General features: G+C 41.7%; 1 protein-coding gene across 7 annotated transcripts in view; it reads right to left on the bottom strand.

Moving 5' to 3' along the window:
* Window positions 1-2048: 2048 nt before the first annotated feature.
* chl1b (cell adhesion molecule L1-like b) overlaps window positions 2049-21929 on the bottom strand; it is a 63813-nt gene continuing 43932 nt past the window's right edge. For 4 of the 7 annotated variants that reach the window (XM_019267290.2, XM_019267294.2, XM_019267293.2 and 1 more), the window contains 17 exons: window positions 21544-21655; window positions 21115-21281; window positions 20869-21034; window positions 20614-20741; window positions 20170-20271; window positions 19639-19836; window positions 19344-19414; window positions 18334-18556; window positions 16688-16803; window positions 16247-16451; window positions 15992-16114; window positions 12684-12863; window positions 11530-11559; window positions 10603-10674; window positions 7419-7550; window positions 6331-6403; window positions 2049-4340 (listed from right to left, as the gene is read on the bottom strand). In XM_019267290.2, the coding sequence (XP_019122835.1) occupies window positions 4136-4340; window positions 6331-6403; window positions 7419-7550; window positions 10603-10674; window positions 11530-11559; window positions 12684-12863; window positions 15992-16114; window positions 16247-16451; window positions 16688-16803; window positions 18334-18556; window positions 19344-19414; window positions 19639-19836; window positions 20170-20271; window positions 20614-20741; window positions 20869-21034; window positions 21115-21281; window positions 21544-21655 (2303 nt within the window). In that variant the 3' untranslated portion in view covers window positions 2049-4135. The remainder of the gene's footprint in view (window positions 4341-6330; window positions 6404-7418; window positions 7551-10602; window positions 10675-11529; window positions 11560-12683; window positions 12864-15991; window positions 16115-16246; window positions 16452-16687; window positions 16804-18333; window positions 18557-19343; window positions 19415-19638; window positions 19837-20169; window positions 20272-20613; window positions 20742-20868; window positions 21035-21114; window positions 21282-21543; window positions 21656-21929) is intronic. The other 3 variants (XM_019267292.2, XM_019267295.2, XM_019267296.2) reach the window with 3 other exon arrangements.

Genomic DNA, 21929 nt, shown 5'->3' with positions numbered 1-21929 from the left:
CTTTACAGGAGTAGAAATTATCTAACAACATAACAAAATGAGTCACATTATTCACACACTAAGTAGTCATAAAAAGGTGAGTTTGTGTTTTGAACGTGGACAGGTTGGTGCAGAGGGAAGGGGCAGCTATGGAAGTCCAGTGCTTGGTCATTAACAGTTGAGACAAGAGGTCAGCATTAGAGGAGCAAAGGCTGTGGGATGGAGTGTGGTGGTGGTGGTGGTGGTGGTCTATGAGGTAGCAGGGGGCCTAGTTAAGGAGGGCTTTATGAGTTAGAAGGACTTTGAATTGGATCCATTGTGGGGCAGAGGGCAAGTGAAGTTTTTGGAGGACACGGGTGTACATTGACGTTATCTGTAACTTCGCTAACAATGGATGCACGGAAAAGTATCTGTGGGAGTGTGTCTGTGTGTTTGTGCTCAGCTCTCAGCCTCTGACTGAACTCAGAAGTCACCAGAGACTCCAGTTCTTCTTGTTATTTTCCTCCAGTCTGTCTCCTTTTCCCCCCTCATCTCTGTACATTTGTGAAGCTGATTTACTGAAGGACTAGTGTGTAGGATTTAGTGGCATCTAGCTATGTAGTTGCTGACTGCAACTCGCTTGCTCCTTCCTAGCATGGCACTAAAGGGCCTATCTAGAGTCAGTATTTAGTTTGTCTGGGTTACCATAGCAGACAGCATCCAGAAGACATTCAGCTTGTTTTTTTTATCTATCGTAGTTAGTATCTATCTAGATATACAGTCAATCATATAAGTTAATGTGTTACCGTACAGCATCTGTGAATGCAGGACTGCAGGCAAATCTGGCAGGCCACTTGATTTTGCAGCCAAGGCATCAGAAGACAAATAGCATTTGTAATCTTACCACTAAATATGTCTGAAAGTACCTGTAATTATGTAATTATACACAAATGAAAACACAGTTATGAATATTATATTTAATTTCGATCATATTCTGTAAATAAAAGCCCTTAAATCTGACACACTTTTACTACTTTACTTTTAAAAGTAGTAAAAGTCATTAAAGTTGGTTGATGAAGACTGTAAATCTGGAGGATACTGAAGCAACTTCATTTCCCCAGTTCAGATTGCTGAAGCTTCATTTTAGATTCAGTTGAGATTAATACATTTTCATAAAGAATTACTGTGGGTTTGTCCCCCAGCTCAAGTTAAGTAAGCTCTTCACAGTCAGTATGGACAGCAGGGATTATTACAGTGACAAAGAACTGTGTTGTATTACTGTAAGATAGACTTTCTAATCCAACAGATCTTTGTACCACTGATTTTGTGTCATATTGTATTTTCTCTAAGAAGCTTTGTCCAAACTACATTTTCTCTTGCTGTGATGTAATTCACTTTCTCTCCAGGGAGAGATAATTGTTATGTTGCAGTCAGAATTAAGCTCTGTAAGTAGCTTTCTCCATCACTGATTGCATGCGTAGAGACACATCCAGCTGTTCGCATTGTTGCTAAGAAGCTGAGGACCTTCAATATGGCTGCCGGAGGGTCCGTTATCAACACCTGAAGGTCGTATTTGTGAAATCTCAAGCCTCCAAATGCAGCAGCTGAGGCAAACCTGGCTGAGTGATGACAGAGTATCTGAGGTAGATGTGAGCCATGCAGTGAGAACACTCACACTGACACTTCCCACTCCCTACTATCAACCATCAGACATGATTACAGCTCTCGCTCCATGATCCAGTGCCTGCCTGAGCTCACTCCTTTGATTTCTCGTGATTCTCTCCTGCAGCCAAGGTAATCAAACAAGACGCTCAACTCAGACAGAGACTTGACCCCGGCGCAGCATTTGTTAAAGTCATACCGCAAATGGGAACAATTTGTCAAACATCTTCTGCTTTATTCAGAGGGAATGAGGACGTTTCACCAGGAACTGCTTTCTCTCAAGTCATATTTTACTGCTGACTCGAGGTGAAGGCACACATTTATTCAGTCATGTATTCATGGGGGCAATACAATATAAAACACTACTGTGGATACCAAGAACATTAATAATCTGTCACCAAACAGGCAGTCAGACTATTACCAGGATGTAAGAAAGTAAAGCAATTTAATGACATCAAAAACACCAATTAACATTCTTAACATGCAATGGCTGAATCTTTATAAAACACTGCAATTTTTTTTCTGAACATGGTGCTAATGTTAACACAGGACAACAACAGAAGGACTGTGTCTTGAATGGCAGTATATTGAAAGTAAAGCTTGTTAAGACTGATGCAACACTGAGTACATTGTATCCGAGTAGGTAGGTAGGAAGATGGCAAATGTCACGCAACCAGATCAAAGTAATCTGATTACAAAAATATTCATTACAGGTACCATGCAGAGTACTATTCAGTGTATAAATACTGTTGTAGTGTTCTGTGGCTCTGGAGAAGTACTATCAAGTCTCAAAACTTAACCCTGATGATGTCACAGTGATGTCACCAGGGTTGTCTCAGCTTGGACTTGAGACTACACATTATGGCATTACAAACTGGAAGTGTGGAATGTGAAAGACCTGGGCATTTACCTGATATTATGTTTCTAATGAGAGAAAGGTGGATTGTGGAAAGTATAGGATCTAGTATTTTTTAAGTTTGACTCTTAAAAGTCAGAATATCGTGGCCTCTGCTGCAATTTTCATCATTATTTCTTTAACATGTCTCAAACATTATGGAGATATGATACTAAATCACTGGAGCAGCTTAAAGGAATAATTATTAAATGTTTTGGGACATAAGTTTATTTGCTTTACGAGACTGTCTGCACACTGATTATAGACTACTGCTAGCAGTGTGTTAGCTTTGCACAAAGACTGGAGTAATAGGAAAACAGCCACCCAGGCTGTCCAGAGGAAACTAAATCTGTTTACCAGAACACTCACCAGCTCCAAGCTCATTAATTACCACTGTATACTTCATCTCTTTATTCCATGAACGTTTTATAACGACATTTACCTGTTTCACAAGAGCTATTTATGGTTTATGGCTAGATATGGTTTTTATTGAGATTTACAGGTTTCCCCATTTCCAGTCTTTCTGCAAAGCTAAGCTAAGCTAAGCTAAGCAGCTGCTAGCATCATACTTGCTGTACAGACATGAGTGATGTCAATCCTCTCATCTCACTCTTCATAATACAATAATAAGCAAACACATTTTTCCCAAAATGTCAAACTATTCATTTAAAGATATATAATTTAACTAAATTGTGTTTTCAGAGAAAGTTCATTTGAAATAGCAGCTATTGGCAATGGCAGTATTATAAAACATGTTGTCTATAAACAGGATTGAACTGTAATTGTACTTTATTAAAAATTCTGATAAAAAGTGAATGACTGATTCAAACATGTTCTACTCATAATCAGATTTGTAATAACAAGTGTTGGATTACATTTTTGAAACTGTCTTTCACATCTGCTGCAGCAGTGATGTGTAATGGTATTAATAAGTGCAGACTGAGGTTTGTGATTTATACTTGCCAGTGGAACTAAATGCTAAACAAGACATAATAATTCATTATATTTTCTTCTAACATCACAGGGAGAATCATGACTGGAGAATCAGTGAATGATATGTAAGGATATGTAAATGTTGTTATTTTGTCAGGTATAAAACCACTGGAAAAAATAAGTTAATAGGCAACCTTTATACACATCTTACATCATATTTAATGAATCCATTTCAAATATAAAAGGTCAGTAATATTCGCTCCAATCTTGATATCCCCACGTGGTCTACTACAAGATGACATCAGAGGCAAAGCTGCATTTAATGATGTGCAATGGAGAGTGAAACATTTGTACAAACAGTACTGCAGCTGAAGTAATGGACATAAAAAAAGAAAGAAAATCCAAGCCCTCTAAACTTTTTGTGTAATAATAATTATAAAAAAAAAGACACTCCGCACGTACAATATACACTATATATACACAGTATTTAGTAATGGTCATTCTGTTGCAACTTGACAAAACAGAGCTTTATAAAATGAGGGTGGCAGTGTGCAGTTTGCAATGACGCATTACATTTGACACAAAACTTGTGCTCGGTATGGATAATGTCTGTTTCCTTTCATTTGTTCATCGAAGCAGGTTTAATGAAAACGGTGTCCGGGGGACAGTGGATGGCGGTTCTGCTCCTCATGCCGGGGTCTGGACGGTGGCTTTGATCTCAGCGGACACCCTCTTCTCCTTTCGCCCGGCGTACTCGCCGATAAAGGAGCCGTCCTCGTTGAACTGAACGTCCTCGTCACCGTAGTCCACCAGGCTGTCCCCGCTGTCCCCTGCTTTGATCTCTCTGCTCAGCGAGTGTTGGCTGCCCTTCAGTGGCTTCTCGTCGTTGTCACTGCAAGAGAGGCACAGTGGATTTCGAATCACCTCATTTCACCCATGGCTTCACACTATGGCTTATTGGAGGGGACGGGAGGGTACAAGCTCGAGCTATCACTTCTTCTACGATGAGCCTGTGTGACTGACATGAGTATTTACCTCTGGCTGACCAATGGGAAATGATCACAAACGCACATGTTGAGACATTAATCACTACGCTGTGTGTGCATTAATGCACATGACAAAGTGATGACTGGAAGAGAAATGAGATATTAAGGAGATATTAAACTGGTGCTTATTATTGAGGCAGCACATGCTGTGGGGCCTGTAACGCTTTTTAACTGCCAGACTACTAAACACTATGTGCTTTAATATGATCAGGTTCATAAGTAACTTTCTGGACCTTGACCGTTGAGCTGCTTTCACCAGCTACACCAGCTGTTGGTAAGGTCAAACCCAGCCTAGTTATATTATTATCATTGTTAAAAGTATTTGCTTAGTGGAGATTTCGGCATCACTTTAATATTTTAGAGACAGCTACTCTCTCCTTAAGAACTCATTTGTGTCGTGCAACCAGTTTTAATGGCGTAACAGTGTCAGGTGCAACTGTTATGTAGCAAGCAATTTATATTTAAAAAAATAACACTATACTGCAAATACTGCAAATAACACTATGCCAATAACACTGCCAAACCCATTCTGAATAAATACTTTGGGTGTTTGTCTTATGTTACAGTGTCATTCCTGCTGTTCAGGGAGTGAGTCTTTATGCAAGAACCTTTTTGGTTTTGGCATTTCTACTTTTTGCTCATAATTGTCTTCTTACTACTACTATAAAACTACAATTACCACCCCAACTTGCTAGAACCACTAGCTTCGTGCAAATACTGGAACCAGAGCGAAGCGGCTAACACGTAAAACGTAAAAATGGTACGTTGTGGTTTTACAGGTGGTTATGTGACCAACTCTTCCTTAGTTAGGGGAAGTAACTTCCTAGACCCTCATGGTCACTGTGAAGGGTAAGGCAACCAGCAAACACTAAGAAATAGTTAACTGAATGCTGGAGGTATCCTCATATTTTCTAACTTAATTACTGTCAAAGTAATGAATAAGCATATTTATTTAATATATTGTTTTATCATTTATGTTACTTATATTACAAACTAACACAACATCCTGTTTATGTTGTTGATTCTTTTTGATCACAGGTCCTTCATAGCTACAAGTCCTGACAAAATAAGACGAGTTAAGTAGTAATGGTGTAATCAAACATGGTGTGAAACCAGCTGGTAGTTAAGTTTGCTTCACACACAAACTTTGTGACAGATTTATTAATAGCTGCTGCAGCCAGCTTGTGGAGTCAACATGACAAAATATAAATCCCTGACACACTGAGACACTTTTGACTCCATCACATCAGCATTTGTTGTGCTGTGCAGATCCCACTGATTGGAGAATTACACTGGGATTCGTACTGCGGGAGACTGTTATGAATTGGACCACTAAAGGATTAATGAAACGTGCCCAGATATTACTGCCCTGGAGATGAGCCGCTTTCAATTACACTGATTGGTTTTAGCTTCCTGCTGTGTGCTGGGCAGCTTGCATTTAGCTCCATCCGGACAGAAAATGGCAACATCTGAATGGGCCTGCGGCTCCCTTTATGATGGGATGTCTATCACAAACACCAACACAACACTGGAGCTAAGCTCACAATGTCCTATAAAGGGATGCTACTACCACTCTGTCAACATTGATGTGTAAACAGCTCTGGGATGCTACCGCTGTTTATCGCATACTTTCCAGTTACTCAGTCCTTCAAATGTCTTGAACAGAAGACATGTGAGGCTCCACGTGAACCTCGTGCCTGCTGGGTTGTCTTTTCAGCGGCGGGAGAAATACAGAGAGAATTAACTGAGCGAAGAGGATGGAGAAGGGAAAATCACACATGTTGCGTACAAATTGCAGTGAGGTGGTGAAATATGAGCTCTGAGGGCTCTGCTTACCTGTATTCACAGAATGTGTCGTCATTCATGCCCTGGGACTCCACGTCTGGATGGAGGTCCTCTTTTTCTTTTACTGCTCACAAAATGAAGAAAAGATATCAGTGATTTCCACAAGAGACGGCAGCCAATGAAGATCACTGCGTCCCCTGGCTGGTAACGTTGTTTGAACAAGTTTGAGTGTCAGTCCCTGGGTCCCTGCACTTATTCATTGAACGAAAGATGAGCGCAAGTCTTAGAAAAGCTTTGTTCGACAAAGCAATGTCAAACAAATGTTTTCAAATAAGTTCATACCTTTGTATGTCATACTTTTAAATACAAATCTAATTATATAAAAATATATTTATATAAAAATCAAGCTCAAATATTTGTGCATTTTTTCTATACGTCTTCATGATAAAATAACAACCACAATCCACAAATGGATGGGTTCTATATGTGATGTAATGGGTGTGGGGGGGGGCACATGGCAAATGAAAGAAAAGGTTGTTGCAGCTACGGGTGATAATGAGAACTTAATGAGAAAACAAAGGACAGAGCTGCGCCTCGCTCTTTTTTTCTGCTGACAAGCGAAGCGATCGCTGCCCAGACGACAACCTGATGGCCATTAGCTGTGAATAATAAAGCCGATAAGGACTCTCGCGTCCCCAATAGGAGGAATAACATTGAGATACCACAGAGCTTATGTCATCATTCCCTGTGCAGCCACCCCGTGTGCAGCATTTGCATTTTGTCTCGCTGTGGGCTGCACTTTGTTTAGATTGTTGCTGGAAAAAGGCTGCGTGTCTAAATGATGCAAAATTCAAATGCTGGACATACAGCAGAAATGCTCATTTTCCTATCAATACACCAGCCTATTTTTTTGGCGCCTGCATTTGCATTAAAATAATTTTGTGGGCTGAAATTAAAAAAACATATCAGCTTACATATGTATTCCTGTAATGGCTTCTGGGATGATTGATAATTTCTCTCATGGCAACAAACGGGAAAATGGAAATATAATGAAGCTCGAGGCAGCAATGAGTATTCAAGCAGGTTGGTGTGTGTGTGTGTGTGTGTGTGTGTGTGTGTGTTTGGAAGTGAGTGCCTACCTGAATACTTCCCTCCCTTATTTCTGTTGACAAAGCAGGCGATCAACACAATGAGTGTGAGGAAAGCGATGGCGCACATCAGGCCGATAAACCAGCCCTGGGTAGATATTCCTCCGTGGATGCTGGCCAGACCTGAGGAGAACAAAACCCGGTGACTTTGACACGCCTTGGCCTTTTCATCGGGACACTTGATTGAATGTTTATAATCGACAAAGCCTATCTGATGCAGAGGCAGAAGGTGGCAGGGCGCGCCGCTGCTGGAATCCATCCAATATTAATATTAAACAGCTAATCCTGCTTGTCTAATTAATCAAGTAAGGAACGCTGTACAAATGTAATTCCTCTCAGCGAGTCCACGCAGACAAATTAAATCCTAGTGACACAGCAAAGGACCACACACAACGGCTTGAGTCACTGCTCAAGGACGCGCTGGGTGCACCTGCACTGTGTTCAGCGAGAGGTCAATGAGTTTTCTTTCTGTTTTTGTTTCAACTGTGGCTATTTTGGGTTTCCCTCCTCACCTGTAGACCCGGTCGAGATAACTTCTTCAAATATACTATTATTATCAACCCAGCTGTTAGGAATAAGGCGAACAGTGTAGTCTGTCCCAGGTTCCAGCCCGTCAATGATGTGGAAAGTCTTAGAGGTGTTTAAGGCCTCTGATATCTTCCAGAGACCATCACCTGTGCAGAGGGTGGATGATCAGGATGAGTTAGTACTCATGTGAACACTAAACTACCCAATCTATGAAGACATGAATGAAAACACACAAAGGACCACATGAGATACAACACATCTAAAGCAGTTAAGATGTTTCATCTACAGAGTCTACTCAGAATCACTCCAACAACATCCAGAAACCAACAGAGAAAATATCAGCTTACGGTTGCTCATATATGCAATGTAAAACTCTGTGTGCTCTCCTCCTGAAATCCAGCTGATATTTGCAAAGCTGTCACTAACAGCTGAGCTTACGTTCAACAAGGCCGGGACTAATGGAGAAATGAGAGGAAGATGAGAAAGGAGAGAAATGGCAGAGGCGGGTTAGTAAAGGACGAAGCAGATCAAGGCCATGGCGGAGGTGTTAGGAGTGTTGTCGTTATGCGATGAGGGATGATGCTTTTCACCTTCCTAAAGAAGGGGCGAGCGTGCTCTTGTGTTCCCTAACACTTGTATAAGGAGGCATCAATTTCGTCTGACGGAGGGGGACATCAGGTGAATCTCTCAACAATAAAAATGACAAGAGTGATGTGGATATGGAAATGAAATGGCAGGTGGAGCCTGGAAAGCTTGGGATCTACAGAGATCTGAGGGGAGATGTGCCATCAGAGCGGTGTGATGATTTCTGAATGTTCTATATAATTCTTACTTTATGTTATTATCACATCACAGGAAGACATTTCACACACCCACACTGGCCGGCACTAGTTCAGATACTCAGGGCCGGGGGATTTGAGAAATATTGAGGTCAAATTTCCCCGACAGAATTTTTACGAGCCACAAGAGACATTATGAAAATGGGTTCTTCTTCTTTTCTCATCGTATTCCATCAATTTAATGTTCAAAATATATATCATGTAATGTTGATCTCAATGCATGGTGATCTAAATAACTCTGGTGGAGAAATACGGAATACTTTTATTATATTATTTTTAATATTTTTTGCCAAATAACAGTCCCATTTAAAGATGTTTGTAGGGCTGCATATGTTCATTACATATTAATATTTTGATCATTTTTACAATTCAATTTTACTTTATTTTTATAGTGCCAAATCATGACAGAAGTTATCTCAGGGCGATTTTCATATAGGTCTAGATCTTATTCCTATATATTAATATGAATTATTTAGATTTGAATTATCATAACTTGTCAGGACACAGTGATCTCTATGGTAGCAACAGCTCTGATTGTACTCTTTCTCTGTTTATTACTGAGCTTTAAAAATCACATTTTCATGTCGTCTGATCTGAGAGCAAGAGCAAATATCATCTGTTCAAAGCTTCACCTCCACACACATCGTGTAATGTAGCCTTTTGATACCCAACTGGGAAGAGGAAAAATCCAATAATGTAGAGAATGATGTGCATCATTAGTATGGGAAAAGTATGCTTTGACAGCAGCTGTCTAAGCTAGTCAACAAAGCACAATCCACTTCATTTCCCCATGGCAAACATGCAAATCTTCCGCTGTGTCTCCAGCTCAGGTGCATTATTTGCTCAGGTGATAATTCAACACACAAGGACACCTGCGTCTACGCTGCCCATCCCAACCACAGCAAATGACACCCTCTGACTAACGTTGATGGATTAGGCTGCAACTACAGTAATTCCAATCATTGGAACTGTGTGATGACTTCGACTTCCCTGAAACTAAAAATATCCTCGGGCTGGCTGCCGCGGTTTTGTCGCCGTGCTACTCAGCTTGCTATTAAATGCTGCAGAAAGCAGCTGCTCACCCAGCGGGGAGCCCATGCCCTGGAAGAAGCCCCTTCAAAGTCAGAAGGCCATTAAATATTCTGATATCGGCGCTTCTAACAGCTTCCACTTATCCACTTATCTCAGTGTCCTGTAAATATCACCTCCCAGTATGAGCTCACACCTCCTCGCCACTGCCCAGGAGGACGTTCCTCCTCACTACATTCTCTCAGCTCAGATACTGCCCCGGACAACCTCTTGTCTCAGAGCGGTGTTGCTGTTTACCCACTTGAAGATTACATGGAAATGTCAGGTGACTGTTGGGTCAATATTCTGATGTGTACAGGAGGGACTGAGGCCCAACAAATCAATCACTGACAATTAGACATATTTGTCCCCTTCAAGTGACTGCACTCTACAGCTACACTGTCGGCTCGGGATATAGATCTAGTAGCCTAGATTTCCCCCGTGGTGCAGCAGAGAAATTAAAACCAGCTTTTCCATCAGCATGCGCTCGTCAAACTGAGCTGGTTTAGACGGGAAACAAGAAAAATACCTGAAATAGCTAATTAGCCTACATAATATAGATGTGTGTTGTATCTTTGTTTTTATGTTCTCAGTTCATTTTGAGTCAAGAGCCAACCGAATGAGTCCGGTTGGTCACCTAGCAACCGGAAAACGTTCTGACAAAGCATTTATTTGGTTTCATATTTCTCCATATGTATTTATCTGGCTGGTTGTGTCAGAATGTGCTGCAGTAGCTCTACCTATGGTGGAACGAGTGGGTTTGGTCACTGGGGACTTTGGAGTGCTTGGAGGTGAGGGGGAAGCTGACTTGCCTGGAAAGAAAGACAGAGCTTGTGGTTATCAATTGAAACAGAGCTCGGGGGCACTACATTCTACGGTTAGCAAACATGCCTCTCTTTTTTTGAGCTAAACTCTAAAATTAGTAACGAATGGAGAAGACTACGTGACTACGCTGAAACATTTTGTTTACAGGCGAGGTGAGATGTTGTGTTTTTTAATCTTGTATACATATTCTTTCTGCATATCTTTAAAAGGATGCACGTGTGGCACATCTGTCTGATGCTCTTCCTGGGTTTGGCTCTCAAAGCATCATTTATTTCCTCAGCTTGACTTAGACAAGTTGCACTCAACCTGCTGTTGCTAGGATAAAAGTCAATATTCGTTTACAGTCACTAATGAGCCAAGATTAATATTAATTTATAATTAGGTTACTAATTATCATTTTTATTTGAGGGGAAGCCACAAACTTTATCTAGGAAGAAGTTGACATTTTTCTAATGAAAGGAGGCATCAGAGTGCTCTCTGCTGATGGCAAGGGCAAACAGCAGACAAGGTCAATTATCCGCAGAGGAGCCAAGTGTTTGGAGCTTTTTAATTCAGCGCATGCAAAATAAAATGTGTGGAAATGTTTGACACATGGTGATTCATTCAGGCCCGTAGCATCCACACCTGTCCGCGTTTCTAAATCTAAAGCATGCACCCTCTACCTAAAATAATCACTGTGACTGTTACACATGTCATACCCACATACGGCAAATTTAGAAGTGTATGATTCCAAAATGAAGAGACAGTTTGAGTGTGTGTGTGTGTGTGTGTGTGTGTGTGTGTGTGTGTGTGTGTGTGGGTATGACGTGCCACAGTTTCTACGTAAGCACAGATCTACATACTGAGGCCGACAGTGGAAGCCAAAGTGGAAGCTGCAAGAAAAAAAAAAAAAGTGAAAGGAAGAAAAAGAAAGAAAAGGACAAACAGTGCATGGCTAAGCAGAAGTGAACACATTCACAAGCATTGACAATGCACACTGTGTGATCAAAGGTAACGCTCAGAGCGATGCACTTTTTAGTGGCGTCGGAGAAGCAACACAAACATGTAAACACTGTACAGATAGCACAGCTGCCACAAATAACTTTCATGCTTAACTCTTAAGAGCGCCGCAGAATTGCATTTCAATACATAAAAAATTAGTCCTTCTCCCTGTAATCACCTTCACTGGCTTTTCAGCATGCTAATAAACAACCCCAAAGAGCCAATTAAGTTTCTTGTGTGATTGTAAGGATTCTTCTAGTAAACTAAGTAATCACTCGCATATTCAGCACCTGCAGGGTGTTTTGACATTAACTTGAGCTTTTTGTTTTTGCATAACTTTGAATGACATTTCTTTGGGGGTGCATTTGTATTAAAAAGCGCAGTCCAATTATTTATGCTGACGGTATCTATTGCTGCAGTCCATTTTTAACTGACACTCAGGTGAATCCAAGTACAGTTTCCTGTTTCATTTCCTGTCCAATCATTCATACCGCCGGCGCCTGCTAGCTCGCAGGAGACATGACTTCTGACTCGACCTGAGTCAGAGCCAGCTCGAGTACAACGTGCAGCCCTCCACAAATGATATGTAATTGAAAAGAAAAGATTACATGCTACGAACTGGCTCATTATGATTACTTCAGAATCAAAACCTTCAGTTTCCCTTTTGCTTAAAGCAATTTTCTTTCTTAGCTGATTGTTTCATAGCTTGCGCTCTCCATCCAATCAATAAGCACTTGCTCTCTCATGACAGTGACAAATGAAAACCTCTACTACACCCCTATGAAATTGTTTATTCACAAAAATTACTTACATGGAGATATGAGAAGCTTGGCTGCCCAGGCATATATCATATTCCACTAGTTCAATGCCATTTTGAAACTGAAACATCGTCACCTGCTTCACTTAGCCCGCATTCCGCCGTCGCCTGTGTGCTCATTGTCTCCACCGGGAAGTGACACGCTCACGTACATACACACCATCTAGTCATTTGCTTTCCGGGCCCTTGAACACTCACTTGATTCTAGGGTGGTGGTGCACTCTTCGCTGACGACAGGCCCGCAGCCCACCGTGGTGCAGGAACGCAGGTAGAACTTGTATTTGCTCACGGGCTCCAGGTCGCGCAGGATCCACTTGGTTGTGTCGGGGTTGCTGATGTCTACACTCTGCAGCTGCCCCGCTTCATCTGTGTCGTTGACTAGGTGTAAGAATAGCAAAAGAAACAGATGTTTTGTATGTAAGATATCACACCAGGAAGATACTGGTAGGTAAAGGAAGTAGTACAGAGAATAAAGGCCTAACAAATGAGCATTTAGGAGGTACATTGATGTTTTCCAACTTCATTAATATAACTACAGTACAGTATGTGTACCCTGTTCATTAATAATAAGAGTAAGTCCACATACCCCGTATATACACTGTAATAAGGGGGCGTTCTCATGCTTTCTAAAAAGTTAGATAGCGTTAAATAGTGAAAAAGCTAAATGTTGTAAATGATTTTTTGCCTTGATTGAAAAGTTTAACTTTTAGCTTGCACTCCAAAAAACTCTGGAGTCACTGACATTTCAAAAATACTTCCAACTGACAATCACGAGAGATTTCAGGGACGCCAAAGAAAGCAAATGTCACTTGTCATTTTGGCTTCCACATTTGCTTTTTTGGCTTCCGCAATAGACAAGTTGTCATTTGCTTGTTTGGCTTAAAACGTTATTTGTATGTAACAAAGAAGCAGACTGCAACGTGCACTTTCACAACAAGCAGAATGCATTGGTGTTCGTCTCTGTCTACATGGTGATGGGATCTCATTTTTCACTACGTAAAGCAGCCCCAGTAGGTAGGGAAGTGGCATTTATGTTCTTTGTAACAAAAAAACAAACACAGCAGGTGTCGAGGTGACCTTTGCTGTGAAAGAGGTGCCGCGTCTCTCTGGTAGGAGGCGACAGAAACAATGACAAGAATGTATTGGTCTGCTTCTCTTTTTGCCTGGATACCACCCACTGTTATCAGACATCACTTCTTTTTCTTTTTTTTAAATTTGTTTTGTGTTGTTTCATCTCCGGGGATAAAAACAGTTCAGGTTTGGTAAATTCAGTCCAGGCTGTTGCAGAGAAGAGGCCACGAGCACGATGTCTTCTACCTCTTTGGATGGATGCTCTCTCACTTATCCGGAAAGACTCTGGCCTGACAGCTGGTGCACATGATCGTATAGAATGAACTGGCTGCAGACTTTGGCTCTTCGGCTGACTTCAGACAACAATATCTCCAGATATTCTTCAGCCCTGCTGGGCCAAATACGGTTGGCCTTGTGTAGCGTGAAACAAACCAAGACTCGAGAAATGTGAGAATGATCTGACAGTTAGCATGAGTTCAGCTCAAATGGGAAGAGAAAGAGAAGAAACTGAAGCCAAGGTCATTTTTAACTCCCACTCGAGTATATATTTCACTCGCTTCACAGTAACTCAAATACAGAATGAGTATTGGAAACATACATGAGCTGTGTAAATGTATACTGCAGCTCCTCTGCCACACAGCAAACAACAAAATGCAACACATATCTTTAAGTGTAAACGACTGCAAACAAACAGGGAACATATCTTGAAATGACAGAAGGGATGCTTCACCTCTGTGACACACTTATGTATGCCTTGTCAAGTGATGTGACCAGCTTCCTGACAAGCAGGATAATAGTTGTTTAGTGTGTGCTGGCCTGCTGTGCCCCAGGCTTTAAGGCAGTGTGACCATGCCACCCACTCAGTGGTTAGGGGAACTTCAGGATACATTTAGTCTTAAAATTCAGGAATTTATTTAGAAAATAAAACTTTCTGCACGAGGTCAGTGAACAGATATTATTACCACTACACTGTGCTGGTGTCTACATCTGCTGGATGTATTCCCCCACATCTATCAGCGGGCTGGTCTCGTGACAAACTCCCTGATCTTCTTCGGTGACAATCTGCAATGATCAATAGGTTTCCACATAGGAAATGTAGCATTTCAAAGCAGGTTAGTTTAACTGTTCAAACAGGATGATAATTCCGTGTGCTCATTGTGTGACAACAGGTCCTTTTCCTAGGAAACCTGCGAGACGTGAAGCCATTAAAGGCTGCTCTGAAGCTGGGCGTAGCCGTAAAACAGATGCACTGCAAGCTTGAGATTTCACTTGTGTCACTGATGATCTGCTGTCAGCTGGTTACATTATCCTTAACATTTCACACATGACTCCCTATCAAGGGGACTTGAAGAAAAACACACACTTCAAAGAGCTTTATCGCTGTGGGCACAATGAAAATGTCCCCTCCTGAAATACTGTATGACTCTTGCCCCTTCTTGTGCAGACGCCAAATCAAACTCAATTAGCCGGGAAATGCGGCGCTAAGACATCGTTGGAAGTTAGTCATTAGCTCGGTTGGGACTTTTGTTTAAGGACAGCAAAGTAGGTGGGATGAGTTTTGTGGTGGTGTCCCCCTGTGGACTGTGGGCTATGGTGAAAATGTCCACTGTGGACAGGACTGGGTCAGTAAAACTAGACCTTAACAGACTGTGACAAGCCGGCTTTGGTCAGCACAAGCCGAGCTGTGATCGTGACAGCACGGGCCAGCAGAAATCACCTTGACATGTTTCCTATACAAACACTCTGATCTCAGTATGACCCTGGCCCTATTGGAGAAGCACAAATGATTTTTCGTGCAGAGGATCATGGGTTAGACAATCACCAGCAAGCCAAAGATCCCCCTCCTTTCTTTTACCAATAGACTCCTGCACTGTCTCAACACAGTGTGTGAGGTTGTGCATTTAAAACAGTCTCGGATATAAATGGTAAAATGGTCTGTACTTATATAGCACCTTTTTCTAGTCTTCCGACCACTCAAAGCACTTTACACTACATATCTCATTCACACATTCACACACAGATGGCATTAGCTACCATGCAAGGTGCCAACTGCTCATCAGTTTGAAGAGCTAACCTTTCACACCGATGGCACAGCCTTCGGAAACAATTTGGAATTCAGTATCTTGCCCAAGGACACTTCGACATGCAGACTGGAGGGGATCAAACTGGGAATCGAACCGCTGATCATCTGATTAGAGAACAACCTGCTCTACCTCCAAGCAACAGCCGCCCATATACACACTCACTGTTTCCAAATTGAAATATATGGCCTGTGTGTTTTTGTATATATTCTCATTTTCTCTTGTCTTAAGAGGCTGAAAGATGTAAAAGGAACAGAGGGATGTAAACAAACGATATATCCTCGTGGCAACACTGTGGCATCACCATTATATCTGAGTTAGTTAAGCATAAGCATGAGATGCATGGATACGTACTGAGCTGATAGTCGAGGAGGTACCCGGTGAGAATCCCATTAGGCTCCAGTGGTGGGGCCCAGACCAGAGAGACACTGTGCTTCTGCACATCCGTAGCCCTGAAAACAGGATTTTTCTCCGGGACTGCGGGGGCAAAGAAGGTAATACACACAGTAAGCAGTCGAATTCTGCAACCCAGTTTCCTCGGCTATTATTAGATTTTCTCTTCAGTAGTTGTGAATCAATACACTCCATGCTGTTTTTCCACAATCCTACCTCCCTCTGGGGTTTTGAAGTTGATGGGATGGCTGCCCGGGCCGTTACCCCGACCGTTGAAGGTCATGACGATGAGGGTGTACTCGGAGAAGGGCGTTAGTCCCGATACCACAGCGTGGTTCCGGTCCCCAGGGAACGCTAGTGATTCTTTCTCTCCATGGTCTTTCTTCGAGTTCACCAGACTCCGCAGACGCCACCAGCTTATCTACATTTGGGAAAGAGATATGCAGAGCCATCCAGACATCAAAGCTTGTACATATGTATATGTGTGAGAGAATGCTGAATTAGTTTTTGTGGAGTTTTTTGCTTGTTGTGGTGTGTGCACTGAGCTGGCCAAGTAGAGAGACAGAGTGGGGTGAGAAAAGTAAACGTTTAGAGCAAGGTCAGAGCCATTCCTTTTAAGCTGTGTCTAAAAGCAAAGGTCTGTTTTTGAGGTATTACCCTGTAGCCTCCCAGATGTCCATGTAAGTTGTCCTTGTGTACACGCGTCCAGCTAACCTTGACCACTGAGCTGTTTATCACCTCCACAGCTACATCATCAGGTGCAGCAGAGGGAACTGCAAGGCAAACACACATTAGAATCTACAGTGAGGCAAGGAAAAACAAGCACTGTGGGGAAGACAGACGATAAAAACAGTTGAGTTGTCCTCAAAGCAACTCAAATGATTTCATCTTAAGGCTACACAACAAAGCAAGAAAAGACAGCTACACTGTCATCACCTATTCATAGGAAGACCTACTATAAGACTGATATCACTAGACTCTACCTACAGTCACAAACGATAAGAGCTAAACGGTGTAAATGCTGCATTTAAGGACACCACATCAAGTGAGGACACAACAAGTGGAAGAGTCATGACCTGAGGCGACCTCCTGCGGGCAAGTCCAGAAGAAAGCTAAACACAGGAAATACAGTAAACTTCTGTACATGCTGCTTGTAACCGCTCCAGTACGCAACCTTGAAACTGAGAGTCTAGGTCAAATTCCCAAATCTGAAATATTTCAACCAAATCACAGAGCTTATAAATAAATCATTTCTCAAGTACACCTGAATATTGCAGGTGAAAATGTCAGAGTTAGCAGATAGTGCAAAAAAAGTTTTTTTAAATTGATCTCAACACCACCTAATAAGTTTAAGTTGGTAAACTCCAGACGCATAATCAGTTTTATACACGACAACTATCTGCAACAAGAAAACAGATGAAATATTCAAAGGTCTCGTGTTCTTTAGACTGTGCTCGTGTTCCTCAGAAAGAACTTTGTTTTTTTTTTATTTGTGACCAAAATATTTTCTTGCTAGTTTCGATTGATTTGAGTTTAAAGCTGACTTTTGGGGCTGACCACAAAGTCCATAAAGACTGTTTAATGAAGTTGAATTGTTTCTAAAAATGTTTATTGTAGAGTGTGGCTCCTTTCAATGCATGACACACAGCCTATACGACAGCCTTCATTAAAACGTTTGGAGGCAGGTGTAGATGCATATTTATGAGATGTTATCAAGTTGGAAAACAATTATAGCTAATGACAGGGCTAGTTAGAGTCACTTAAGCTTGAATTCATTCTTTTTTTTTTTGTTTCCTCTTTTTTTAACAGTGCGCCTTTTTAGCTACTTTCAAAAAGCAACTTATCGCCGTGGTTTGGCCGCAGCAGAGAGTATAATTCATAGTTTATGAATTCAATTTTCTGTTTGTTTTTTTCCACAAGTTTCATAATGTTACTTCATCATCCATTTCAAGCTGTGTTTCTTGGCATCTGGTGAATTTAAGTTGAGTATTCACTCTCCTTTCAGCATTGTTTTGGTCTTCATCAACTCTTGAGGGAAATTTGTAGCAGTTCAGCTGCTAAATGCTCCACTATGTTCACCAGCTAGTCACTAACTTTGTCTGCCGGTTGTTACCAGGCAAGTTGTGGATTTATTGGAGGTTTTTTTTTTATAACAGCTGCCTGCTGCGGAGTTGCAGATGGGGAAACGAAACAAGTTAAAAGAGGCTAAAATATATATATGATATATATATATATATATATATATACTATTATGTGTTTTTTTTTTTTTTTTTTTTAAATCACCAACAAAGATCAACACTCACAGTCCTCTCCTGAGAAGCCAGTCACTATCTTTGGCTCGGGGCCCCAGCCCTGATGGTTTCTGGCTTGGATCTTGATCTCGTAGGGCACAAAGGTGGGAGTGTTCTTCACCACAAATGAGTGTCTCTTGACCATGTGCTCCTTCCAGTCCTCCTCCACGTCCTGTCTCTTATAACTCACCTTATACTCCAGACCAGGACCATTGTGCTCAATGGGTAACAAGGGCTGAATAATGGAGGGAAAAGAAAAAGGATGAACAGTGGTGCGAGCAATTTCATAGAGACTTTCATAGTTGCATAAGACACTCCTTGTATTTCACCGCTCAATGTCACTGCCTCTGTGGGATTAAAATGACAAGCTAGCCCAGTGAACTGTGCCTGGAGTGCTGACACTGTTTTATCCTGCTATCTAATAAAACAATAGAACAATTGACCTGGTCTAGCAGCACGGCTCTTCTTTTGATATAGGACTTGCTAAGACATCACAGATGAAAAGATTTATCTCCTCATAGAGAGAAATGAGAAATAGAATGAGATACCATTATCCACAAAAGCAAATCATTAACAGTGGGAGAGCCTATGAATCCAGGGTTCAGGGGCCTGCGTTACCATGACAGGGCAACCAGATAATAAGTGAAGGAGAGATTTATCTTTCTACAATGAAGCTGAATATATTACTGTATGCATTAAAAGAAAAGAAGAAAAAATCCTTTTCACACGTCTCCTTTCTTTTTCTAATCAAAGAAAGGGAGCAACCATTCAAGGTGTTCCCAGAAAATGGTGATTCTAAAGATCTGAACCTTAGAATAAAACATCAGCAGTGGACTGTTTCCACTTCTTATTTTCTATTGGTGATTTCCTATGAAACATTGATAAAATCTTATCCAGGCTCTCTCAGATAAATTCTTTGACTCCCCAAAACTGTAGAAGTGAATAATTAACTATGCAATGGGTAGAGGTATTACAGAATTTGCAGAAAGATGATAATAAAAGACCAAACAGCCTTTTCTTACCTCCCAGTTGATATCCATTTCATGTGGCAAATGACCTTCGATTTTGATATTTTCTGGGTTCTTGTCAGGAGCTGCAGAAAAGAGGGAATATGGATTTTGTCGGCATTGTTAGTGGAAGAAATCTCCGGTGAATAGGCACACAAGAGAGCAGATTTTCAACGAAAAATGGAATCAATTATATGGCAGGTCTGAGTGTTTTATAGTTCACAGAGCAGCAGTGTTGGCAACTCAAGTGGCCTGAAGGATCTTATCAAAAAAAAACTATAATAAACAATGAAAGGAGGATGCCTCAGACCTGCAGGCTGGGTTTTGTATCTCTCTGTGGGCTCACTGGAAGGACCCCTCCCTACAGCATTAACGCCAGACACGCGGAAGCAGTAGTCAACGTGGCCGTGGAGTTTAAGGACAGCCGAGTTGTGGTTCCCGGGTACGCGGAGCAGCTCCTTCCAGATTCTTGGCTCCCACTGGCTTTCCTCGTACTCGATAATAAACTCTGTTGACAGGCAGAAAGACAATCAGAGTGATCCCTTGCTGCTCTGGTTCTCGCCAAAGGATTGCTTATCTAACTACCAGCTGTGCAGAAAACTCCTCAAACCCATCTCTGGGCTTGTGTATTCCTCAGGGAGACTAATCATAATTCACGCCTGGATGAATTGATAATAGATTCATATTGTACAAGATGGTATCAAACAAATCTATTTACATTCAGAATGACGCCCAAAAAATTGTGTATGTCATATTAATGCCATTCACGGCAAGAAGCAAGTGATTCAGTGTGTACCGTACGGTATGTGCTGACACCTGCACACACAGATGCTCCTTTTACCTGTGGTTGTACTGTTGTGATCGTCCCCGGGGATCCATTTCAGTTTCACACTTTTGCTCTTGTGTTCAGACAGTACCAAGTACTCAGGTGCATCAGGGACATCTGAAAACCATCACAACAACATGGCTTTGGAAAATCACAGACATCAATCTCTGCAGCAAAAAATAAAAATAAATAAAAAAAGGCCAAGGGAACAAACGTTCAATCAAATCACCCTGAGGATGTGGAACGAGCTGCGTCTCTGCGTATGGCTGCCGATATTTCTTTTAGACTTTAAAAATGTCAGAAATATCTTAAATGGGGGATTGTCAGTCGCAGGGCTGCACTAATAAAGCCGCGGTCTGCATGTTCACGCTCTGCTTTGGTTTCCTGACATATTGATCAAACATTAATGCAGCACCGGGGTCTCTGATCCTTTGGTTCAGAGCAGAAATGTTTTCTCACCTAACACCATCAGCAGCGCAGACGCCGTGTCTTGGTCCACTGGAGTTCTCGCCACACATGTGTACACACCCTGGTCCCTGTGGCTTACATTGAAAATCTGAAGAATGCCGTCCTCTGCAAAGTATCTGCTGAAAGAAAAACGGAGACGCGGTATTGATTGACAAAACTAAAAAGTAAAATTACTTTCCAGCTGGGATTATGTCTTCAAGGCTGTCAAAAAATAAAAGAAATAAATAAAAGAAGTCAGTATCCTACCTTGAATTCTCCGTGTAGTTGAGGGCTATCTCCATATCATCTTTTTCCCACAGGAGCTCAAAGTCGTTGCTGAAGGACTTGTCGTACTCTGCGAGGCATGAGAGCTGGGCCGTGGTACCTATTAAGATCTGCTGGCCCTCTGGGGGCGCGACTATTCTGGTGGGATCTTCAGTAGGAACAGCCATATTAGTTACATTTCAAGGACTGGAAGCCACTGCAAATACTTTTACAGGTAAAACTGTTTACCTTTCACATAGAGCATGGCCTCGACGGCTGACGTTCCCTCTGTGTTTTTGGCTAAACATGTGTACTGCCCCGTGTCATCTTTCTCGACGCTGTAGATCTCCAGAGAGCCGTTGTCGTGAACGGTAAACCTCGGTCCCACCACTGACTCAGAGGAGTCATCTTTGCTCCTGGAGAACATTCAGAACAAACATCCATGAAGCTCGCAATTAAAATGTTGTCAATTAGTTCAATTAATAGGAACCCAACAGATATGACAATGTGGCAGTTGAGAAGAAATAAAAGTTTCTGAATTGAGTGTTGAGTGACAGGGTTGCTTCAAAAAAACACCAAGAAAGTCACATTGTATACAGAGGGGCCGCATGCATTGGCCAGCTGAGATCTACTGCTCTCTGCTGGTGTATGGCAGACAGGAACAAACTGCACACCTACCAAGTGATTGTAGAAGGAGGAGAGCTGAAGACCTTGCAGTGCATCATCACTCCTTTCCCCTCCACAGCCGAGTAATCCTCCCCACCCGTGGTCAAAATCATGGGGGGCATATCTGTGAAGACCATGCAGCAGCAGTTAAGCTTCAAAAACTGGTTGCTTGACTCAATTTGAGTTTGTTTGCATTGCTGTTTGTATGAGGACAAAAAAATCAAGAAAACTCCAAGGCATTCTCTTTAAAATGCTTAAAATGTCTTTACCGTCACGGCATGATCAAGTTAGACCTAAAAACAAAGTTTTTCGGCATCAAGCCTTTGTCAGGGAGTTAAAAAATTTGTCAATTTGCTAACTTGCCGTGACAATAAAGGCATTTTATTCATTTAAAGAGA

Source organism: Larimichthys crocea, chromosome I (genome assembly GCF_000972845.2).
Source record: "Larimichthys crocea isolate SSNF chromosome I, L_crocea_2.0, whole genome shotgun sequence".
NCBI classification, from domain to species: Eukaryota; Metazoa; Chordata; class Actinopteri; family Sciaenidae; genus Larimichthys; species Larimichthys crocea.
This window is presented reverse-complemented; position numbering and strand designations above follow the sequence as displayed.